The sequence below is a fragment of the Opisthocomus hoazin genome, chromosome 5 (assembly GCF_030867145.1).
Source record: "Opisthocomus hoazin isolate bOpiHoa1 chromosome 5, bOpiHoa1.hap1, whole genome shotgun sequence".
In the NCBI taxonomy this organism is placed as follows: Eukaryota; Metazoa; Chordata; class Aves; order Opisthocomiformes; family Opisthocomidae; genus Opisthocomus; species Opisthocomus hoazin.
In genome coordinates this window covers 78,343,861-78,361,731 of record NC_134418.1, presented here as the reverse complement: position 1 = coordinate 78,361,731, position 17,871 = coordinate 78,343,861, and the positions used below count along the sequence as shown (strand labels likewise).

The window sequence follows — 17,871 nt, the reverse complement described above, 5'->3', positions numbered from 1 at the left end:
CACATAATAAACAATGAATGGGATTTGTCCTCATTTATGCCCTGGGGATTTATAGCACTACCCTGTGGGGAAAAAAATAATTATTGTTACTTAGAACAAAAGATTATGTAGCACATAAAATAAACACTTAGCTCTTACATAAGCGTGTTTCTTCAGTGGATTTCAAAACATTCTGGAAAACTGGGTAACCGTAACTATCCTTAAGATACAGATGAGAAGGTGATGGTCTGTAGCAGAGCTGGCAATAAAAATTCCCACATCCTGAACCCGTACCAGCCAGACCCCTTCCTGTGCCAGCTCATCTAGTGTCTCTGTTCTCTGGAAGTCTGGGTACCACCATCTTGTGAGATAATGAGGTAGACTACACTCTGCACCACGTACCAGCAATTAAACTATCAACTACACACTGATGGCAGAATTATTATTAGTGATTCTGCTGCTGGAAAGAAGTGACCTGGAAGTCAAACTCCCCGTCTCACGAAGTTTGCATGAAGATCGTTTGAAAAATCACCTCTTGACTTATAAACAGAACCAATTCAGTGCAGCCACTGTGAAGGAAAATTTAGGAAATTACAGTGCAAAGCCACACTTTATTAGAATTTATACACACTATTTCCTTAAAATGGGGAAGAGACCCTCTGATTACACTCTGCGCCCTAAGAAGCCAAAGCCCAGGTGCTCTTCTCCAACCCGCCTCTCAACACCTTTTTAACCTTTTGTTTCCTATGGATCAAGACAAACTTTAAGAATTACTCTTAGCCTGGTTCGCACAAGAAATCAAGCTTGCACATTGACAGTTCATGTGCTTGCACACACCAGAGAGGTCAACCCTCACTAGCCAACAGAGATTCTACGAGTGTTTGCCATGTGTCTTCCATCTGCACAGACCTTCAGGCATAGCCACCTCCCACTAGACCGGCGAGAATCCAGTCAAAAAACAGTTGTCAAGGGGAATCTGACTACAGTACAGTAACTTCATGGCACCCCATCATTATGGTGGCAATTGCAACAGATATCCCCTACAAAAACTTTCTTGCCAACAGCCTGTTCTGGTCAACGCTCACCTATGATTTCACTCTGGGCAGAGCTACAGAAAGGTGCTTTTCAAACAAAAGGTAGCTAACAAAACCAAAACTACTGGTAATGGGCAAAAAAAGGGCTCTACAGCCTAGAATATTATCTTTTTTTTTCAAGTATACCACAAGTGAAAAGTCTCTTCTAGAAAAAGCACATTTTCAGATCTACTTTAAGAAGGGACAGATGCTGAAGAAGTTACATGTCAGGCCTGGATTGCACATCACCCCTTTTTCTCCCCAAATCCCAGTATGACTGAATCACTCTAAATATAGAATACTTACACAAATGTAGCAAACAAAACCTGTCTTCTGCGAACTCACAACAAGGATACGTAATTGCCATTTTAAGCCAGACTTTTCCACCCATAAACAACAGGAGGGAACAGGAAGAATATGCTGATTTCTGTGGTATTACCCAGATTACTCTGAAATACCTTGGATCTGCACTAGCATACTAACACAGAAAATAACACATTTTATTGGCAAAATCTGACATAAAGAAAATTAGAAGGTGTGTTGTACTGTTCTCAGCCTTAGCTAAATCATCCTTTTAAACCACATTTCCTGGAGTATTTTACCAGCAAAGCTGCCAGTTGTGTTTACTAGACAGTTACACATATCATAAGACTGATAACAATAAGAAAAGATACATTAAAGATTTGTCCATTTATTCCCACTTAAAAGCAGTTTAAACAAAGGCTTGACAAATGCTGTAACACATTTGCTAACCAGCAAGCTCCCTCTGCCCCTCTGAAACGCACGCACACCAAAACATACCTTCCCTTGCAGATACAGATCACGAACGCTTCAAGAACGTGACCTGGCAACGTGACCACCCAATTCTAACCAGCTTGAAAAAAACACAGCAACCTTAATAATGACCAATCATGTGACAAACATCAGTCTCCGAACAAAGTTCTAGTCCCTTGCCAGTTATCAACTTCAACCATGTAAACTAATCTTTTTAATCATTCAGACCCAACTAAAAGCATGATCTCCAGGTTCACCAAGAGGCACTAACTTTCAGAAACAGGTGCTAAATTGCCCACAGCCAGCAGACTTGTCTTACATGCATCCATCCTGCGTACTTCCTGCGATTTGCATTTCCTTTCCTTTGTCCATGTCCTGTGGCCAGCTGCCTCCTGATCCAAAGTGATATCCCAGCACGTGTTACAGCTATGACCATAGAAAGTTTCTGCTGGAGCACGGAACTTTCCCAGAGGATTTGGTCGAGGAGATTTTGGTGGCGTTGCTTATCCTGGGAAGGAGGAGGGTGGGACTGCATTTTTTTAATATATTGTGTGCTTTAGAATGTGTTTCCTCAAACAATATTTTTCAAATGCATCTTTTAATAAGTGTCCATGTCTATATTCCTGGCACACAATATGTTAAAAAAGGGGGACTTACCTGAACCCCTATGGTCTGGTTCCATGCTCCAGTACAGTATCCAAAGTAGCTGTGATGTAACAACAATGTGCATACTGGGGCTTTATATCACTGTGGAAGCTGGCTGGCTGCAGCACAGGTCAGTGCCACAGGACCTGAAAGCAGAACAACAAAGCATGCTTTTACACAGTAACACGCTAAGCACCCACCTCAAAGCAGAAAATACAGGCTTTCCAGAAAATAAAAAAGAATGCAGTATCTATGCAGCTCCACTCAAAGGAATGCTACTTCACACAATTCTCACATGACTACGAGAAACAAATGGTTAAGAAATGACAGGGGAGGTGGAGGCAGAGAATCTAAAGGGGACTACAAATATAACTCCCACACGACGTTTTGAAAACACCTCTCTCCTTTCGCCCTATTTCCACGGAGCAGCTGGAGTAACGCTCCGACACCACCCCCTGTTCCTCAGGCACTCACAGTTTTCGCAAAGCACCTCTCCACTGCAGTGCCTCAGGATTCTGCAGTGTCACTCCTCTTCTCCCTGGCTCTCTCTGCAAAGTGAAGTCATAGGAATGGATCAGCCAACCTGACTTCTCACTACCCTGCCCAGAATCCTTTGTGAACTGAAATGAGTCATCGCTCTGAAAAAATCCACGGCGCAACGTTCCAGGTTTCTCCCTATGTCTGCGCTGGCTTCTTTGTCTTTGAAAAGAAGTGCCTCTGCTTCTGGAACAGTGCCCAGCTGCATTGTACAGGATAACAAGCCAGCCTCCTCGTTAAGTGGACAAGAAAGCTATTTACATGCATTAGCAAAGCACAAGTTAAAGCTTTAACCCTCTAGTCAAGACAAAAAATTTACCCCTAACATACCTGCCTGATGTAATACACAACCCCCAATACACAAAACCACAAATGCACAGACATACGTGCACACGCACACACTTACACAGAGCAATATTTTCTTAAATTATTCACTATTTAGCATGACACTTACCAGTTTTTACTCTATTGATTAAAAATATTTGCTCTCCTTTGTCAGTCCTGAAGAATGCTGCAGACCTGCACGTAACAAACAGCTCTGCTGTAGACCAGATCAAAGTTGTGCTGCTGCAAAACTGTTTATCAAAAAATTAGAAGCAGCGGACAAGTCCTTGCAAGCTCATTTTTCATCATCCCATTCACCATTTGGGCTCAAAACAAAGTGAGCCCTGAAACCATGCCAGAGAGAAAATGTCAAACTGCTCCAAGTGCCGAGAGCCAGCGGAGCTGCTTCAGCTTCTGCTGCTACTGACAAAGGAGGTAATGCTCAGAAGGAGGTCACTGTGTCAGGATCTCACTCCCAGTGCTAGGTTCTCCTTCGCTTGGTGAGGCTACGCTAAGCTAAAGCGTCAGGAAAACACAGAAGACGACGTAGGAATGGTGTGTGATGAGAGACAGATGCTGCTGTTTTGGAGAAACATTTTTAGTTGTTTGGGGATTTTCTTTTAAGAGAAGGAAACATTTAAAAATTGTCTTTACCGGAAAAGAACTATTTCTAGTCGTGATCTAGTCATCAAAATAGGAAGACAGATATGCAGAGAGGCAAACAAAAAAATGTAGCTCTGCCACAAGGCACTTCTTCAGAGATTTCTGTATCCTCAGCACTCTGAAACAGGTTGAAGCGTAGCAGGCACATAATCCATCAAATCCTGCAGCACAGCACTCGGGACTCAGCTGTGCTGTGCTGGAACAGGCGATTCTCTTAGGTTCTCCCTTAAACGCACACAGTGTGTGTTTCGGACTGAATTCAACACCTCGCTACGCTGCGAGCCCCAGCCCTACAACTACCCCAGCAGCGAAAGAGTCAAAGCCAGCCTCAAACAGGTCTATGTAAGTGTTTCAGGAGGACAAGTCAATAGCTGGGTTACACAACGAACAAACACCCCTTTCGTTTACAAGTCTATGGCAAAGCCATATTATAAACAGGCTGATTTACAAGCCTAAGGTAAACTGGGTGCTCTGCTACACCTGTAGTTACACCGTAGCCAAGATATCAACATAAAAGCTGGGCTTTTGCTACAGACAGAGTCATCAGTTCTGTGTTCCCTGACAGGCCTCATTCCAGGAAAGCTTCCTTCAGCTGTACAGGAGTTTTGCCTTCCCTGGGGCTGCAGGATCAGCCGCAAAGCCTCTACTGAATCCAGCTTGGCATTGGCAATGTTTGGGTCCCTCAGGATCATTCTGCGGAAACTCCGGTTGTTTGCCTGCTGAGCCCACACCCACTTCACAGCAACGAAACTCACTGCAAGCAGAAACGTTCCTGTGGGCTTAAAAGTGAATTACGAGAGGCACCTACTGAAAGAAAAAAATGAGAGAGCCTCCGATCTGCTCTTTGTTTGCACCAGAAAACACTCAGGCAAAGCTAAACGGCTGGGCTTGTGTGTGCAGTACTGTGCTCACACGCACGCACGTGTCTGGCGGCGGCAGCCACACTACTACCACCGAAGTTAAAGTACTGGCGGAAGAAAGATAAAGGTAACACCACAACCCGAACACCCTTTCTCTCTAACAAACTTCTCCTGCACCTGAACCCGAGTTACGTACTCAAGACCAGCCTGACTACTCTGCACAGACCGATACAATGGCAAGCTCTTCGAAAGACGACGACTCTTGCACGCGTGACGCCCCGGAGACACCCAGAACGCACCTCGTGTGCACAGACACCTCGGCTCAAATTCATCAGCTCACAACACTGCTACACAGCCCTTTACTCAGTATTAAGAGCAGCAAGAAGTGCCCGACACCTCAAGACACGGCAGAGAGCCAAAGTGAAAGCAGAGACCAGCAGCGGGGAAAGCTGAAACGAGACTGTTCAGAAGAGCTGAAGCTGATGGATAAACCAGGGCTGCCATCATCAGCGATGTCGCTGCAGCGTGAGCTCTGAGGAGGAAGGCCTAGCCAAAATGGCAGGTGCGCGTCCCAATCAAGGCACTGCTCTGTTCCTCCATCCCACACCTCCCCAAGAAGCAGGTGCCAAGAAGGTTATCAAGAGCATGAGAAAATTCAGACTAGCCTGTACCAGTTTCAGTGGATCCCGAATTTCAGAGGCTAAAACCAGCCACGAGCACTCAGCACTGGGGGTCTGCAGCTGCAGAGACTATGGTCATCCACCGTTATGATTACTTCTACAAGAACCAACTTCACACAGCGGGAAGCACCCAAACACGCGACTGGGAACACAACCCATGAACCCTGTAGCCCCAGAAGAAACCACACTAAGGAATGTCAGAAAGATACAAACTTACACCCATATTTCTTTAGGAAATTTCTTCAAACTAAAAATTTTTGACATATTAGTGCTCCACTAATAACAACTTACTCTCAGTATGCTAATAAGTTCCACTTGGCTTACCCGAACAAATCTCCTGGTTCTTTAAGAAATCACTGAAGAAAATGCAAGAGGAAACATGAGCAGGGTATTAAATTCAGGAATATCCCAACAAGTAATGCCCATCTGTTTTTGTGCTAATGTCGTCTAGGAGCTTAAATACTCTTTCTTTTTCCCTCCTCCTGCTGCTTACACCCCAACGTGTTTGCAGAGAACATACCTCCCCTCCTTCAGATCTCATTCTACTGGCTTTAAAAAAAAGCATGCAGTCATTGTGTTTTTTCATACGTTTGCCCCTTCTGCCCCTATCATCTTTCTAGAGACTCTTCGACATTTACTCTAACTTACGCAACTTCTCTTTAAAAAGCAACACCACCATATTCTAGTGCTCCAGCCAACCTCTCACCTCAGCTACGAGGAAACTGAAATTTTCCTCCACGTTTAGTGGCAATACCCTGTCCTATATATAATAAGAATGAAACTTGTTTTTTCACAGCTGTACTGCATTGGTGGTTCACCATCACCCCACAACTGAACAACCGGTTCCAGATCTCTTTTTTACACTGCCTGCAACTAATGAGTTTGAAGCAAATACTCCTTTGACTCCCAAGACCATGACCTTGCCCATTATACTCAGCTTCACTCTGTGGATATGACTAAGGATCTTTAATCACCCAATTCTTCTTATTTGTTACCCATTTTTTAAGCATCTCTGCTTTATCACACGCTAAAAAGAGTCACAAAAACTAAAATGAAAAACAAACAATCCTTTAAATGTTACCTAATGCAGGACAGAACCCTAACCCTGTGCCACACTTGCTAAGACAACAACCCAGTAAACAGCATTTGAATGAACCCATCGAGTCTCAGCAGGAAAAACAAAGCAACCCACAACACTCCCTCCACCAGAAGCCCGGCAGATAAAACAACTGTCTTTTTAGAATTCGACTACTAAAAGAGGCTTCTTTAAATTACAGCTCACTGGAAAGTATGTGATATTTTAAACCACACAGAAGAATTCCCTACCAGATTTTGAAGCTAGGACAATGGGACCGAAGGGGAGGATGGTTTGGGTTGGGTTTTTTTGCATAGGAAGCTGTTACGGTTAAATGAAATCAATTAATGTTAAATCTATATTGCCATTGACCATGCGACCACCCCACTCCCCCAAAAACAAAGCCTGCCTGTTTACTGGCAGCAAACAGTAAATGCAAGGAAGGACAGAAGCATTAAAAAAATCTGACACAAGGAGATTTGGCAAGAGAGAGTGAGCACATGAGAAACAAAACAAAAAAAACCCAACAAACAATTATAAACCTAGATGTTTTCTTTTAGAGTGGAAATCCTATAAAGGCAGAGAAAAATATTCCTTCCCAACTGCTCCTGAAAGCACAGAACATGGCTGTTGAAACCCAGCAATCAGCCTGTCTTAGCCACATGTTGTTCACTATCCGCTTCAGCTTAGCCAGAACACATTTTCAACGTGGCTGGGGATGCTGCAGCAAATCTTCAGCGAGAGTCTAGTCGGCAGCTAAAATCCTTGCAAGGTGAAGGGATGATCAGCAATACAACCCAACGACACAGTCAGCCCTCTTCTCATTTGTATCGACTGCTGTAACCATCGAAGGATTTTCATCCCAAAGACCATACTGTGGTGGTTACAGCTTTTCAGACAAACAGTGATGACTGGCAGATAACTTCAGGTTAAAATAAGAACCTGCAACACTGAACACAAGTCCCATGGTACTGCAGCAGCCTTTAACAGCCCAGTTCTTCCTGGCTAGGAGAGAACTGACGAAAAGGCCAGGCATGGAATCAATTAAAATAGTGTCGAAGTGGTTTTAAAAATAAAAGGTTAGACACTCCAAAGACTTAAGGGTTGAGAGTTTATCGGGTCATTTTTTTCCCTGTGGTGGAAAGCAGGGTATTCACTATGGCTGGAGTACATTTAAGATGTTCTTTCATGCTTGTGAAATAAAAATACCTTACACCCCAACACATGAACAGGCTATACTAGGATATTCCGCCCCTACGCTCTACCTGCATGGGGTAGATGCAGCGGCCCCTGTTTCCCACAATGGCTCAAAACACTTTCAAACTCTGTCCCTTGGTCTCCCCTGTGTGGGGATCGGCTGTGAGGACGGGAACACGGGAAAAGCCATGGCACAACAGTTGAGCAACTCACCAAATCTGCTGCCTGCCTCACGCTGCTCAAGCATCTTACAGAAAGCCCTGGATAACCAACTGCACGCACTGCCACTAGTGCATACTGTGTCTTAAAGGGAAATGCCCTTGTTCCAGACAGAAACACTTCTTTTGAGATCCTCAATCTCGGATTTTCATTTTTTCTGCCCATTATTATGACTATCAGCAAATGCAGCAATCGAAAACCACCTCCCCAAATAAATGACAGTAACTGGAACCAGAGGTTCCTGCAATTAAACAACTCACTAGATTAAATGTTTCCTCCTGTCCATTTCACGTGGTTTTTGCTTCTTAATTTTATTGAGCACTCGTTTTATTACAGGAAGCAGTAAACCAAAATCTGCAACAGCAGTTTACTACTATTACAACAGTAACACCTCTTTTCTTTTTTAAGCGAAATTTCAGGAATCCGAAGATCTCCCTGTACATGAGCCATAGAACCGTACATGGTATCCAGAACAAGGATGAAATTACCAGTTTCACAGACAGAGCTCTATTACGTGACTTCTTGTATATCTCCTAATTTACACGGTCTTGTGTTTAGACTTGTAAGTACCACCCCCCACCTAACACGTTCACCACTGACTCCAACAACATGCAGACCATGATCCTAAAAATGTATAAAATGTAACACATTTGAGCAGATTTCTTCAGTGTGCACTGCACTGCCTTACACCACCTTGCTGATGTCACTACTTTGCAGAACTGCTCAGCTGTTTTACTTGCTAGCACCTTCTGAAGTCCTCCTCAGCAGTCGTAATGAACCTGAGCAACTGCGATCTGACAGGCAGGGTTACCACTTCATTACCCACTCCATCCTTCAGATTTCTAATATAGCTATTAAATCCTAAACATTTGGTATTGATCCCTGCTGCACAGAACACTGTTAACCCTTTCCAGGGACCAGAACCGGCCACTCTTCTTTTTCCCCCCCTCTGTATTCTAAACTGAGCTCAACAAGACTTATCTCTTGGACGTTCACCAAGCATTTCAAAGCACTAGAGCGTGGAAGAGTCCTGGTGCTCCCCAAGTGTCGCCATGACCCAGTTTTCTGAGAGATGAGAGCACATAAAAATAGTTCTGTCTTTGCCCTCTTATTCACTATAGAGAGACCTAAACTAGGATATCAAGACTAGATAGCTGAGACAATGTCAGAAGCCGATGATGAGCTCAGCTTACAGTGAACTAAACCAAAAGGCTAGCAAAAGGAGAGATCTGGGATAATTTCTTGAACAAATTTGGCAAGTAACCACTGGACACAGAGAGAAAATCACATGTAACAGAATTTTGAGATCAAAGCATGGGGGATGTATAAATTCAAGCTCTGAATGACTACATTTTATGCCGTAAGAAGATAATACTTTCTTAACACACATTAAAACAATAAAAACAACAACAAAGTCGTTCCTTATCTTGCCATTATGTTGTCATTCCTTCTTCTGGACCCCCAAAAGGGTTTACAGTTACTGCCATATTCTTTCAACAAGCTACCCCCACAGGCAGAACTTTAAGTCACCCAGACCTTCTGGACCCAAAGGCCCATGACTCCTGTTTAGAAGGGTAAAAAGCGTTTCTGTCAGAGCCAGAGCTCGACAAGGCTCTCTGCTTCAAAAGTATTTCTGATCATCAGCAAACACTGCATCGCACATGGCACAGGAGACGGTTCATGCCATGCCCCTCTCCTCACCTGGCCACCCCGCTCTGGGAGGCTGGAGCTGCTGCGCAGACCAGCCTGTGGAAACACCCACAGCAGACCCAAGGAGCCCTAAAAGCATTTTTGGAAACCTCTGCTGTTCCTCCTGCCTGTTTGGTAGCTACACGTTTTAGCCTTAAAGAGCGGACGTAGAGGCTACTTAAAGAAAAACCTAGGCTATAAAGACTGAACTAGCAGCAGCAGAGGACTGGAGAGAAAAACAAGAAACAACATTGGTAAGAAAAAACACGGGAAAGGTTAAAAGGAAATGTTGGGAAAGAGACGATTGTTGTTTGATTCCTAAAGCAGGTGACGCAGCATATGTGATGTTAATGATGAAAGAAGACTTGTTAAAAGAATCCAAATGCTTAGCGAGGGGAAACGGAAGCAGGAATGATAACCAAATGGTAAGAAACAAAATTAGTACCTCCAGCTGTAGCAAGGCTGGGAAAAATACAAGGGTCTACAGGATTGCTGGAATAAGCAAAGTGGGAACAGCTGTGCGTATTGGTGAAGAAAGCAGTGAACAAAGGACAGTTGTGTTGTGAAGGGCGATGTGCATGTGCTCTGCATCCACTCCGTGCCTGCCTTTGTTTTGTTTTCTAGGCTGACCTTCACCCCACGCCACACAAAGGATTCAGTGAAAGCCTCCGTTCACAGTCTCAGTTAAAAGCCTGAAAGAACCAATGTGTCTTGCGCTGCAGCCCATAGCCTGAGCCCAAGTGCCACCGACCAGAGGGAGCATCTCCAGCAGCTCAAGGTGGGGGAACCGGCATCCCACAGAGGCTCTGAACGAGCCCTCCCAGTGTCTGCAACAGGCAGAACAACTGAAAAATAACATTTAGCTTGCTCTCCAAAGGGTTGCTCCTAAGCTTGTATGATGAAGAGATCAAAGCCAGGGGAAGGATGGGAGCTTACAGGACAGCAAAGGATGTTGAGAGTAAATGAGTAGTGAGCATGCTAATTAGGCACACATGCGACGTCACGCCACTGAAGGAGCATGCTAACAGTTTGGGCAATTTGAATCAAAACATGTGAAAGCAGTTAAGCATGTCACCACCAATGCTCTCTTTGGAAGTGTTCCACTGCTTTATGAGAAGCTCTTCAAAACACACAGGCACATGTAGGCTCATAGCAGAAGGTGCAACCCACAAGCAATTGAAAGCGCGGGGCTGCCCAAAGGGCATCCCCTGTGCCATGTGTGGTCTGCAAAGCCTCTCCATGAGGCTTGCGGTTTTTTCCTTTACATTGTTGTATTTTGTTTTAATTCTGGTACTACATTTAATTGAGGTATTGCAACGTAGACTCCCTAAGCAGCATCCAGTTTGGTATGCTCTCTGAAGACAATTTGGGGAACATCTGTGTAACAGGCAAGATGCAAACTGACCTCAGGGCTTTGGTCTAAAAGACTCACTTACTGCCAGAATTATCTTGGTGTAATTATACCTCTGTAAATCCCCATTTATTCTGGAATAAGAACTTTTTTTTTTAACCTGATTTAGCTTATACAACTTCCATAAGTTGTATCAGTGGGGGCAGTTGTACATGCACAATGCTGCTAAATTCCTCTGCATGACCCTTCGTATCACGCACAAAAAAGAGAAAATTAAAAACAGAATTAAATAGTAAAATAAAATACTAATTTGAGGCAAGAATGTGTCTTCCTGTTGTTCAGTCATATGGCCCTTAATGTGTTCAAAAAGTAAATGTTAAAACAAAGGAATTACCCTTTTCTTTTACTAATATTTTTTCCCAGGTTCTGATAGCTTCACTCTTGAAGAGTAGATAACCATTGACATTTAGAGTTGCATGTACTATTTCTCCAAAAACTTCCTGTTATGGTCAAAGACAGAGACATTAAAGGAGCCAAATTTAGTTCCTATTGCCATATGTTGTTTCCAATAGTCACAGCTTGAGTTTCAAAACTGATGTAGATTGGCACTTCCCTTTACCTCCATTGAGTGCTGCTGTACTCTCAGTACTTCCGAAAATCAGGAGTTACTGAGGAGCCTAATTTTAGGCACTAATTTCTGGATCCCAGTATAAAAGCTCAGACTTGAACATGAAAAGAATCCATGCACTTAAGCTATTTGGGAATATATGAAAGTCTCGGACACAATGCTTGAAGTTACGCATCTCCTTCATACTTCCATTTATGAGTAAGAGCTTAAAAGCCTACTTTAGGGCAAAAAGGTTTGAATGCGATTTACACACCTTTTGCCTTGCTCCTGACAAACTTTATTCGACTGAAGTTCTGATGTAATTAGTGTTTCCAAGAAAAGCTTTGGGTCTGCAAAATTACTTTCTTAAGATGAAGAGGGATACAGAGTAAGGAGTTCTTGGCTCTAGAGAAGATAATTCCGATACTCAGAGTCATTTCCTCACGATATCTTTGGAGGATGCAAAAGCCTTGTGTAACTTTCCAGTGACATTTTCCTCCTGATAACACAACTTCTTTCAATGGCAGGAGTAATCTTGCCAAACATAATCACCACAAATTTTCCCCTCATACGCAGCCTCTGACTGTATCGCTCATCACCTACGCAGCCAGACATTATGCAAGCCTGTTTGCCAGATACTGGCACTCAGGATGTGCTTGCAGAACACCAGAAGTACCCACGCTCTCTCTCAGGCCTCCAGAGAGTCGGCCATCTCCTTCAACTACGGCTTCCACCAACAGTGAAGTCACAGTGCTGGCTTTGTGATATCACAGCATTCTCCGTAGCAACAGCCTATGAGGTCACAAATAAAGGATTATCGCTTTGCTGCAGGATTAAGGGAACTAAGAAGCCGGTCTGTCAGGAAGACGGGTTTTACTTCAAATAATGGGAATTAGGAGAATGCTGAAAAAAAATGGGTTGTTGACTGTCTTTGTCTCGCATGCACCCTTTTTTCAATAACACTGTAAAACAAGATATTACTTTCTTTGACAGCTCCCAAGTAACTGAGTGAACTGTAGACTGCCTCTTGAGCTTTTACTTGGGAGATGAATCCTGAAACAACTTCTGTATCTTTTGACTCCTTGGTCATTTGATTTTGCAAGTGAGGTCAGCAGTCAGACCACTCTCCTAAAATTGTCTGCTGGTCAGTTTATTCACATGTGTTCAAAGCTGGCAGTAAGTTCCAGAAAGTGACCAAAAGGGGAAGGAAAAAAAAAAAAAAAAAAAAAAAGAGGTCTGGAAATATCTTGCCTTAGCCCACCTTACTGTTTAGGCAAGGATTTGTGAAAATGATTCCAAACTGGGAGTCTAAGTTCCTAAGAAAGATCAAAAAAATATGCACTGTAAGTTACAGTGCTTTAAATGCTTGTTTAAAATGCAAGAAACAGTTATAATCTAGAAGAACCTTCCCCGCAAAATATACTTGCAGTCACAGGAATCTTTACTGCAAACATTACTGTCAGAATAAAACACTTGCAGAAATAATTTCATTACTCTTAGTGGTTCTTTATTTTTCAACAGCATCTGGTTTATTCTCCAACAAATAACCTGTTTAAAAGTTCTGCAAAATACAGAATTCCAGAACCTGTTTGAAACTATTCCAAAACCTTTATCTCCCCATTCCCCCACCATGGAGTAAATCAAGAACAGCGCACACACAATCACCTGACAAACACTTCCCGATCCCTCAAGGAACCACTAGGCTTCACAGAATCACAGAATCACAGAATAGTAGGGGTTGGAAGGGACCTCTGTGGGTCATCTAGTCCAACCCCCCTGCCAAAGCAGGGTCACCTACAGCAGGCTGCACAGGACCTTGTCCAGGCGGGTCTTGACTATCTCCAGAGAAGGAGACTCCACAACCTCCCTGGGCAGCCTGTTCCAGTGCTCTGTCACCCTCAGAGGGAAGAAGTTCCTCCTCATGTTCAGACAGAACTTCCTGTGCCTCAGTTTGTGCCCATTGCCCCTTGTCCTGTCACTGGGCACCACTGAAAAGAGCTTGTCCCCATCCTCCTGACACCCACTTCCATACAACTATCCAGAGCACAAATTAAAAGTTCATTTGGTTTCATCCTTTAAAGGGAATTATAGTCCATCAGGGGAGGGGAGAATGAAAGGAAGGATGACACCAGGTGAGAAGAGGCTTACTACATTATTCACAGAAATCCTATGCCCCATGCATGCTGGCACATGAAACCACTTCTTTTAAGTAATTGTCCACTTTTCCAGATGCCTGGCAACTCAGGCTGCCCGATGTCTGGAAACTAGCTACCGCTTGCCGATAGACTCATCTCACATACGCAGCAGGTCCAACACATCAGGTGTACTGCACATGCATAACTTACCTGCCAGGGACTGCCCCGGATTTTCAGGTTAAGATCCAAAAATCCTAAACCAGCCTGGTTTGTAATTCGCGACCTGAGCTGGGACGCAACCATCAAGCAGCCGTACAGCGCGAGAGCATCTTGCACCGTCAGGAAAATTCTGAGGAAGGGCCTACTTGGAGCTAAGTGGAGCTGGCAGGAGAGGCTTCCAGCATTATTACCATAGGCACTGAAACCAACTTCCAGCCCAGGACTGCAAGCAAACACGGGACAACTTTGCAGCTTCCACCTGGAGTCTCACCCACCGGTCTGGAAAACTTAGACCTCTATTTTGCAGTCGGACAGCTGTTAAAAACGTTGAGAAGTAACATAGACAGACTGATGAGACGTTTCAGGGCGTTTTAAATACGCTTTGAAATTCTGTAACCTCTTTAAAAACGCATTTGTTTCTTCGCCCTCCAGCATTAGCAATAAAGTACCTCAAAGGAAGCGCTCAGATGCACCAGCTCTACTGGCTTCGCCGCCAACCTCCCCGGCTGTACACGCAGGCCAAACTCGGCCGTGCCGGAGGACGCCGCAGCCGTCCGGCGACCCGCGGGCTTGGGCCAAGCCCGACGCGGCCCGGCCGGGCTCCTCGACCCGCCGGCGGAGAGCACACGGCCTGCTGCAGCGCCGGGCCCCAGCACAGAGCCAAGGCACCGTCCGCGCCGCCCCGCCGGCGCCACGGCCCGCCGCACCGACCGAGACGGCAGCTCCACTGCCGGCCGAGCTTCTGCCGCGCCGCGCAGCGGGGAGCCGGCTCGAACCGGGAAGGATCGCTCCCTGGGCCCGACCCCGCGGCCCCGAGGAGCGGCCGCCGCCGTCCCGGCATGCCCCGCGCGGGGATGGGGGAGGGGGTGCACGGCAGCCCGTCGCCATGGCAACGCGCGGCGGCAACGTGCGGGGCCCGGGCCCGGCCCCGCCACCGCCCCCCGCCAGCTGCCCGCGCTCCGGGCCCCCCCCATCCCCGCATTATCCACCTCGTTCGAAGGCGCGGCATCACCCCCCGCCTTCGCGCCACGCATTTTCACATTCCCAACCCAAAGCCCCGGGCGAGGCCACCCGTGCCCCCGCCATTTTGGATGGGGGAGCCGTTCCCGCAGGACGCGCACCTGCCTCAGGAACTGCCCGCGTCCCAGCCACGCCGTGCTCAGAAACACACACAAAAACGGGTTTCTTCTGTTGGTTGGTTTCTTTGGGCTTGGGGTGGTGGGGTTTCTTTCCAGCTTCGTTTCAGGCTGGGGATTTGACATGGCGGCCAAGCAGGTTTCCATCCGATTCCCATGCCGGCGCTCTGTCCTCACAAGAGGCCTCCCCAGCTGCAGCGAGGGCACGGTGGCTGGGGCTCAGTACCCCCAAAAAGCGGTAAAGGCGCAAACCCCACTCTGCCTCCCCGAGGGCAGCGGCATGACGGGACCTGTGCTGCTGACACAACAGCCACAGCACCCGAGTCCAGCCCCTGCTTCAAAAGGCTGAGCCTTGCACCTGTTCCATGCGACTCCTCAGCTCCGCACGGCTTCGTAACTCATCCAAGGTTTCTGCTGGTCTGTTTGCGAAGTTTAATCAGGTAAAAAAAAGGGCCACAGCAAAATACTTCCCTCCGGCTGCTGCTGAGGTAGAATCTACACTTGCACAGAAACCTCAGTCAGTTTTACACCTTTTTAAAAAGAAGTTGCGGTCTAAAAAGACAACCGTAAGGGAAATGTTTTTGCACAAAACTGGTAAAAAGACCTGCTACCTCTATCTTGAATAGACACAGGAGTTTCTACGACCCAAACATGCTTTCTAAAAACAGTGACCAGCATACATGCCGAAAACTGAAGCTGCAGAACAAATCAGAAAACGAAACCAAAATACACTCCATCACTCAGCTCTGCTCATAAAATGATGTCTGACTATGCAGCCTTTAAAAAAAGCATCAAAAGCAAGCAGGAGAACTAGTTTATAAAGGCAAATCATGGGGCAACAGAGGTGCCTTGCCATGGATCCTGAGGATGAATTTGAACTTTGAACCCGGGATGAAGGCTTTCTTCACACGTGTAAATGGGCATCTTGGCTTTTAGGGCTGGTGTGTCTCACGGTCCACAGGCACCAGCAACACGTACAGCCTAACCACACCAAGCTGATGGATGGTCAGGAGAAAGCTAAAGCAGTGTTTGTCTCACAGTAATTCAGCATTTGGGATGCAGCTGATGCAAGCCCTGGTAAGACATGGGAGGTCTGCAGCATGCTGTGGTCAAGAATCGGCACCACGACCTCACCCTCCTCCAGCACTCAGGCACGAGGGAAGCTGAGAATGGACTAGCAGCCAATTAACCACTGATTCAGCCTGAATTTTAATGTTCTTCCCTTTATGATCTCGCTCATCATCTGAATTACTTAAGGAAGCTGCACCAAGGCTTTTATTCCAGCCTTTGACTTGCAACCCATTACTGGAGCTGGCTAACTTTAAAGAAGTGGCAACTTTCTGCTTGAGCAACGGAAAAAAAGATGAAGAAGGTAACGTGGCAGAGTAACACCGATTTTGAAAGGCAACTGCCACCACTCTAATCAAAACTGAGAACCGCTGCATGGGAGCATGAGTGCTAGGATCTCCCCTGCCCTGCAACTACACACTAGAAATGGGCACACAATCCACAAGACCACTGACACAGCCCTTTCATGCTCAACAAATAGCTGAAAGAGTGAAAAAAAAACCAAGACAAATCCGTTTTCCATATGCTAGGCAGTATAGATAGAAAAGCAACAGGAGGAGATTCCTATGATCCTGCAGCCTCTGGCACAGAGAAAATCCCAGGCCAGGGCTCAGCACAGAGACCTTTATATGCTGGCAATCATGTCTTCTTCACTAATGCCACTGAAACCCATCACTTCCTCTACAAGCCAGGTCTGAGGAAATGGTTCTTTACCAGGTGACATCAGCAGTGTCTAGCATTTTACAAGATCTGGAAGAAGACTGGTCCTGCCCCAAGCAGTTCACAGCCTAGATCAGACAGAGCCAACATGTTTCAGATACAATCTGTGAGGCCATGGAAGCATGAGATCACTTCCTCCTTGTGATCTTCAGCTTTACACACTTATCAATCACTTCTTTTTAAAAAGTTCCTTTGGGGGGGAAAAAAGGGGAAAAAAAAGGCTCATAATGATTTTATCAGTTTTGGTATTTGGATTTGGAACTAGCCATGATTCCCTTTTTCCTCAAGTACAGGAGGAGGAACCTGGCAAGCAGCCAGGGAGGACAAGATGACTGACAACAGCTTACAGCTGAACTAGCAACCGCTCAACCAAATTGCACAATCCACAGAAGATGTGCCACAACTATTAGCTCGGGGATGATAAGCCTACAATCAAAAGCCATCACTCCTATTGGCACCTCTTGTCTGCATTTATAGGGAAGAAGGAAAAATCTGGTGCTCATATATTTCTGCAGTATCTGAAAGCAAAGGATTCCTTAGCTTTCTCCACATAGTTTCTGTTAACTGGAATCCTGGAATGATCTAACTACTACCTCCACATACAGGATTTGCCCAGATACTAAAATTCTGGATTTTTGTTGGAAGCTTACAGGATATTTTTGCTCTTTTCTCCTTCAATGCTAAAAAGGAAACATTATGGCAAAGATTAAATGAGGCTAGGCATTCAATTTGTTCCAACTTCCCACCTCTCAGATGCAGGTTCAAAAACGTCAGCCTGAACTGAACTAACAGATGATCATCAAGCAAATCAGTTACAGCAAGAACCAACTCAGAGTCCCTGCACTGACCAGTAATAACTCTGGGAGGAGATCCTCAAACAGCACACCTAGATTCTTCCAGCGACCAGGAAAAGCTAATTC

The 17,871-nt window shown here is 45.4% G+C and overlaps 1 protein-coding gene across 6 annotated transcripts in view; it reads right to left on the bottom strand.

Annotated features, from left to right (window-relative positions):
• Positions 1–17,871, bottom strand: part of STOX2 (storkhead box 2) — a 103,782-nt gene that overhangs the window by 25,968 nt on the left and 59,943 nt on the right. Inside the window, exon 1 of one of the 6 annotated variants that reach the window (XM_075421828.1) lies at positions 14,019–14,077. The exons of 3 other annotated variants lie outside the window; for them this stretch is intronic. Coding sequence is in view for 1 of the 3 variants with exons in the window: in XM_075421825.1 (XP_075277940.1) it covers positions 2,484–2,508 (25 nt within the window). In the remaining 2 variants the exon portion in view is untranslated. Of the gene's footprint in view, positions 1–2,483; positions 2,524–2,945; positions 3,033–14,018; positions 14,078–17,871 lie in introns of those variants that run through there. 2 more of the 6 variants (XM_075421826.1, XM_075421825.1) reach the window with 2 other exon arrangements.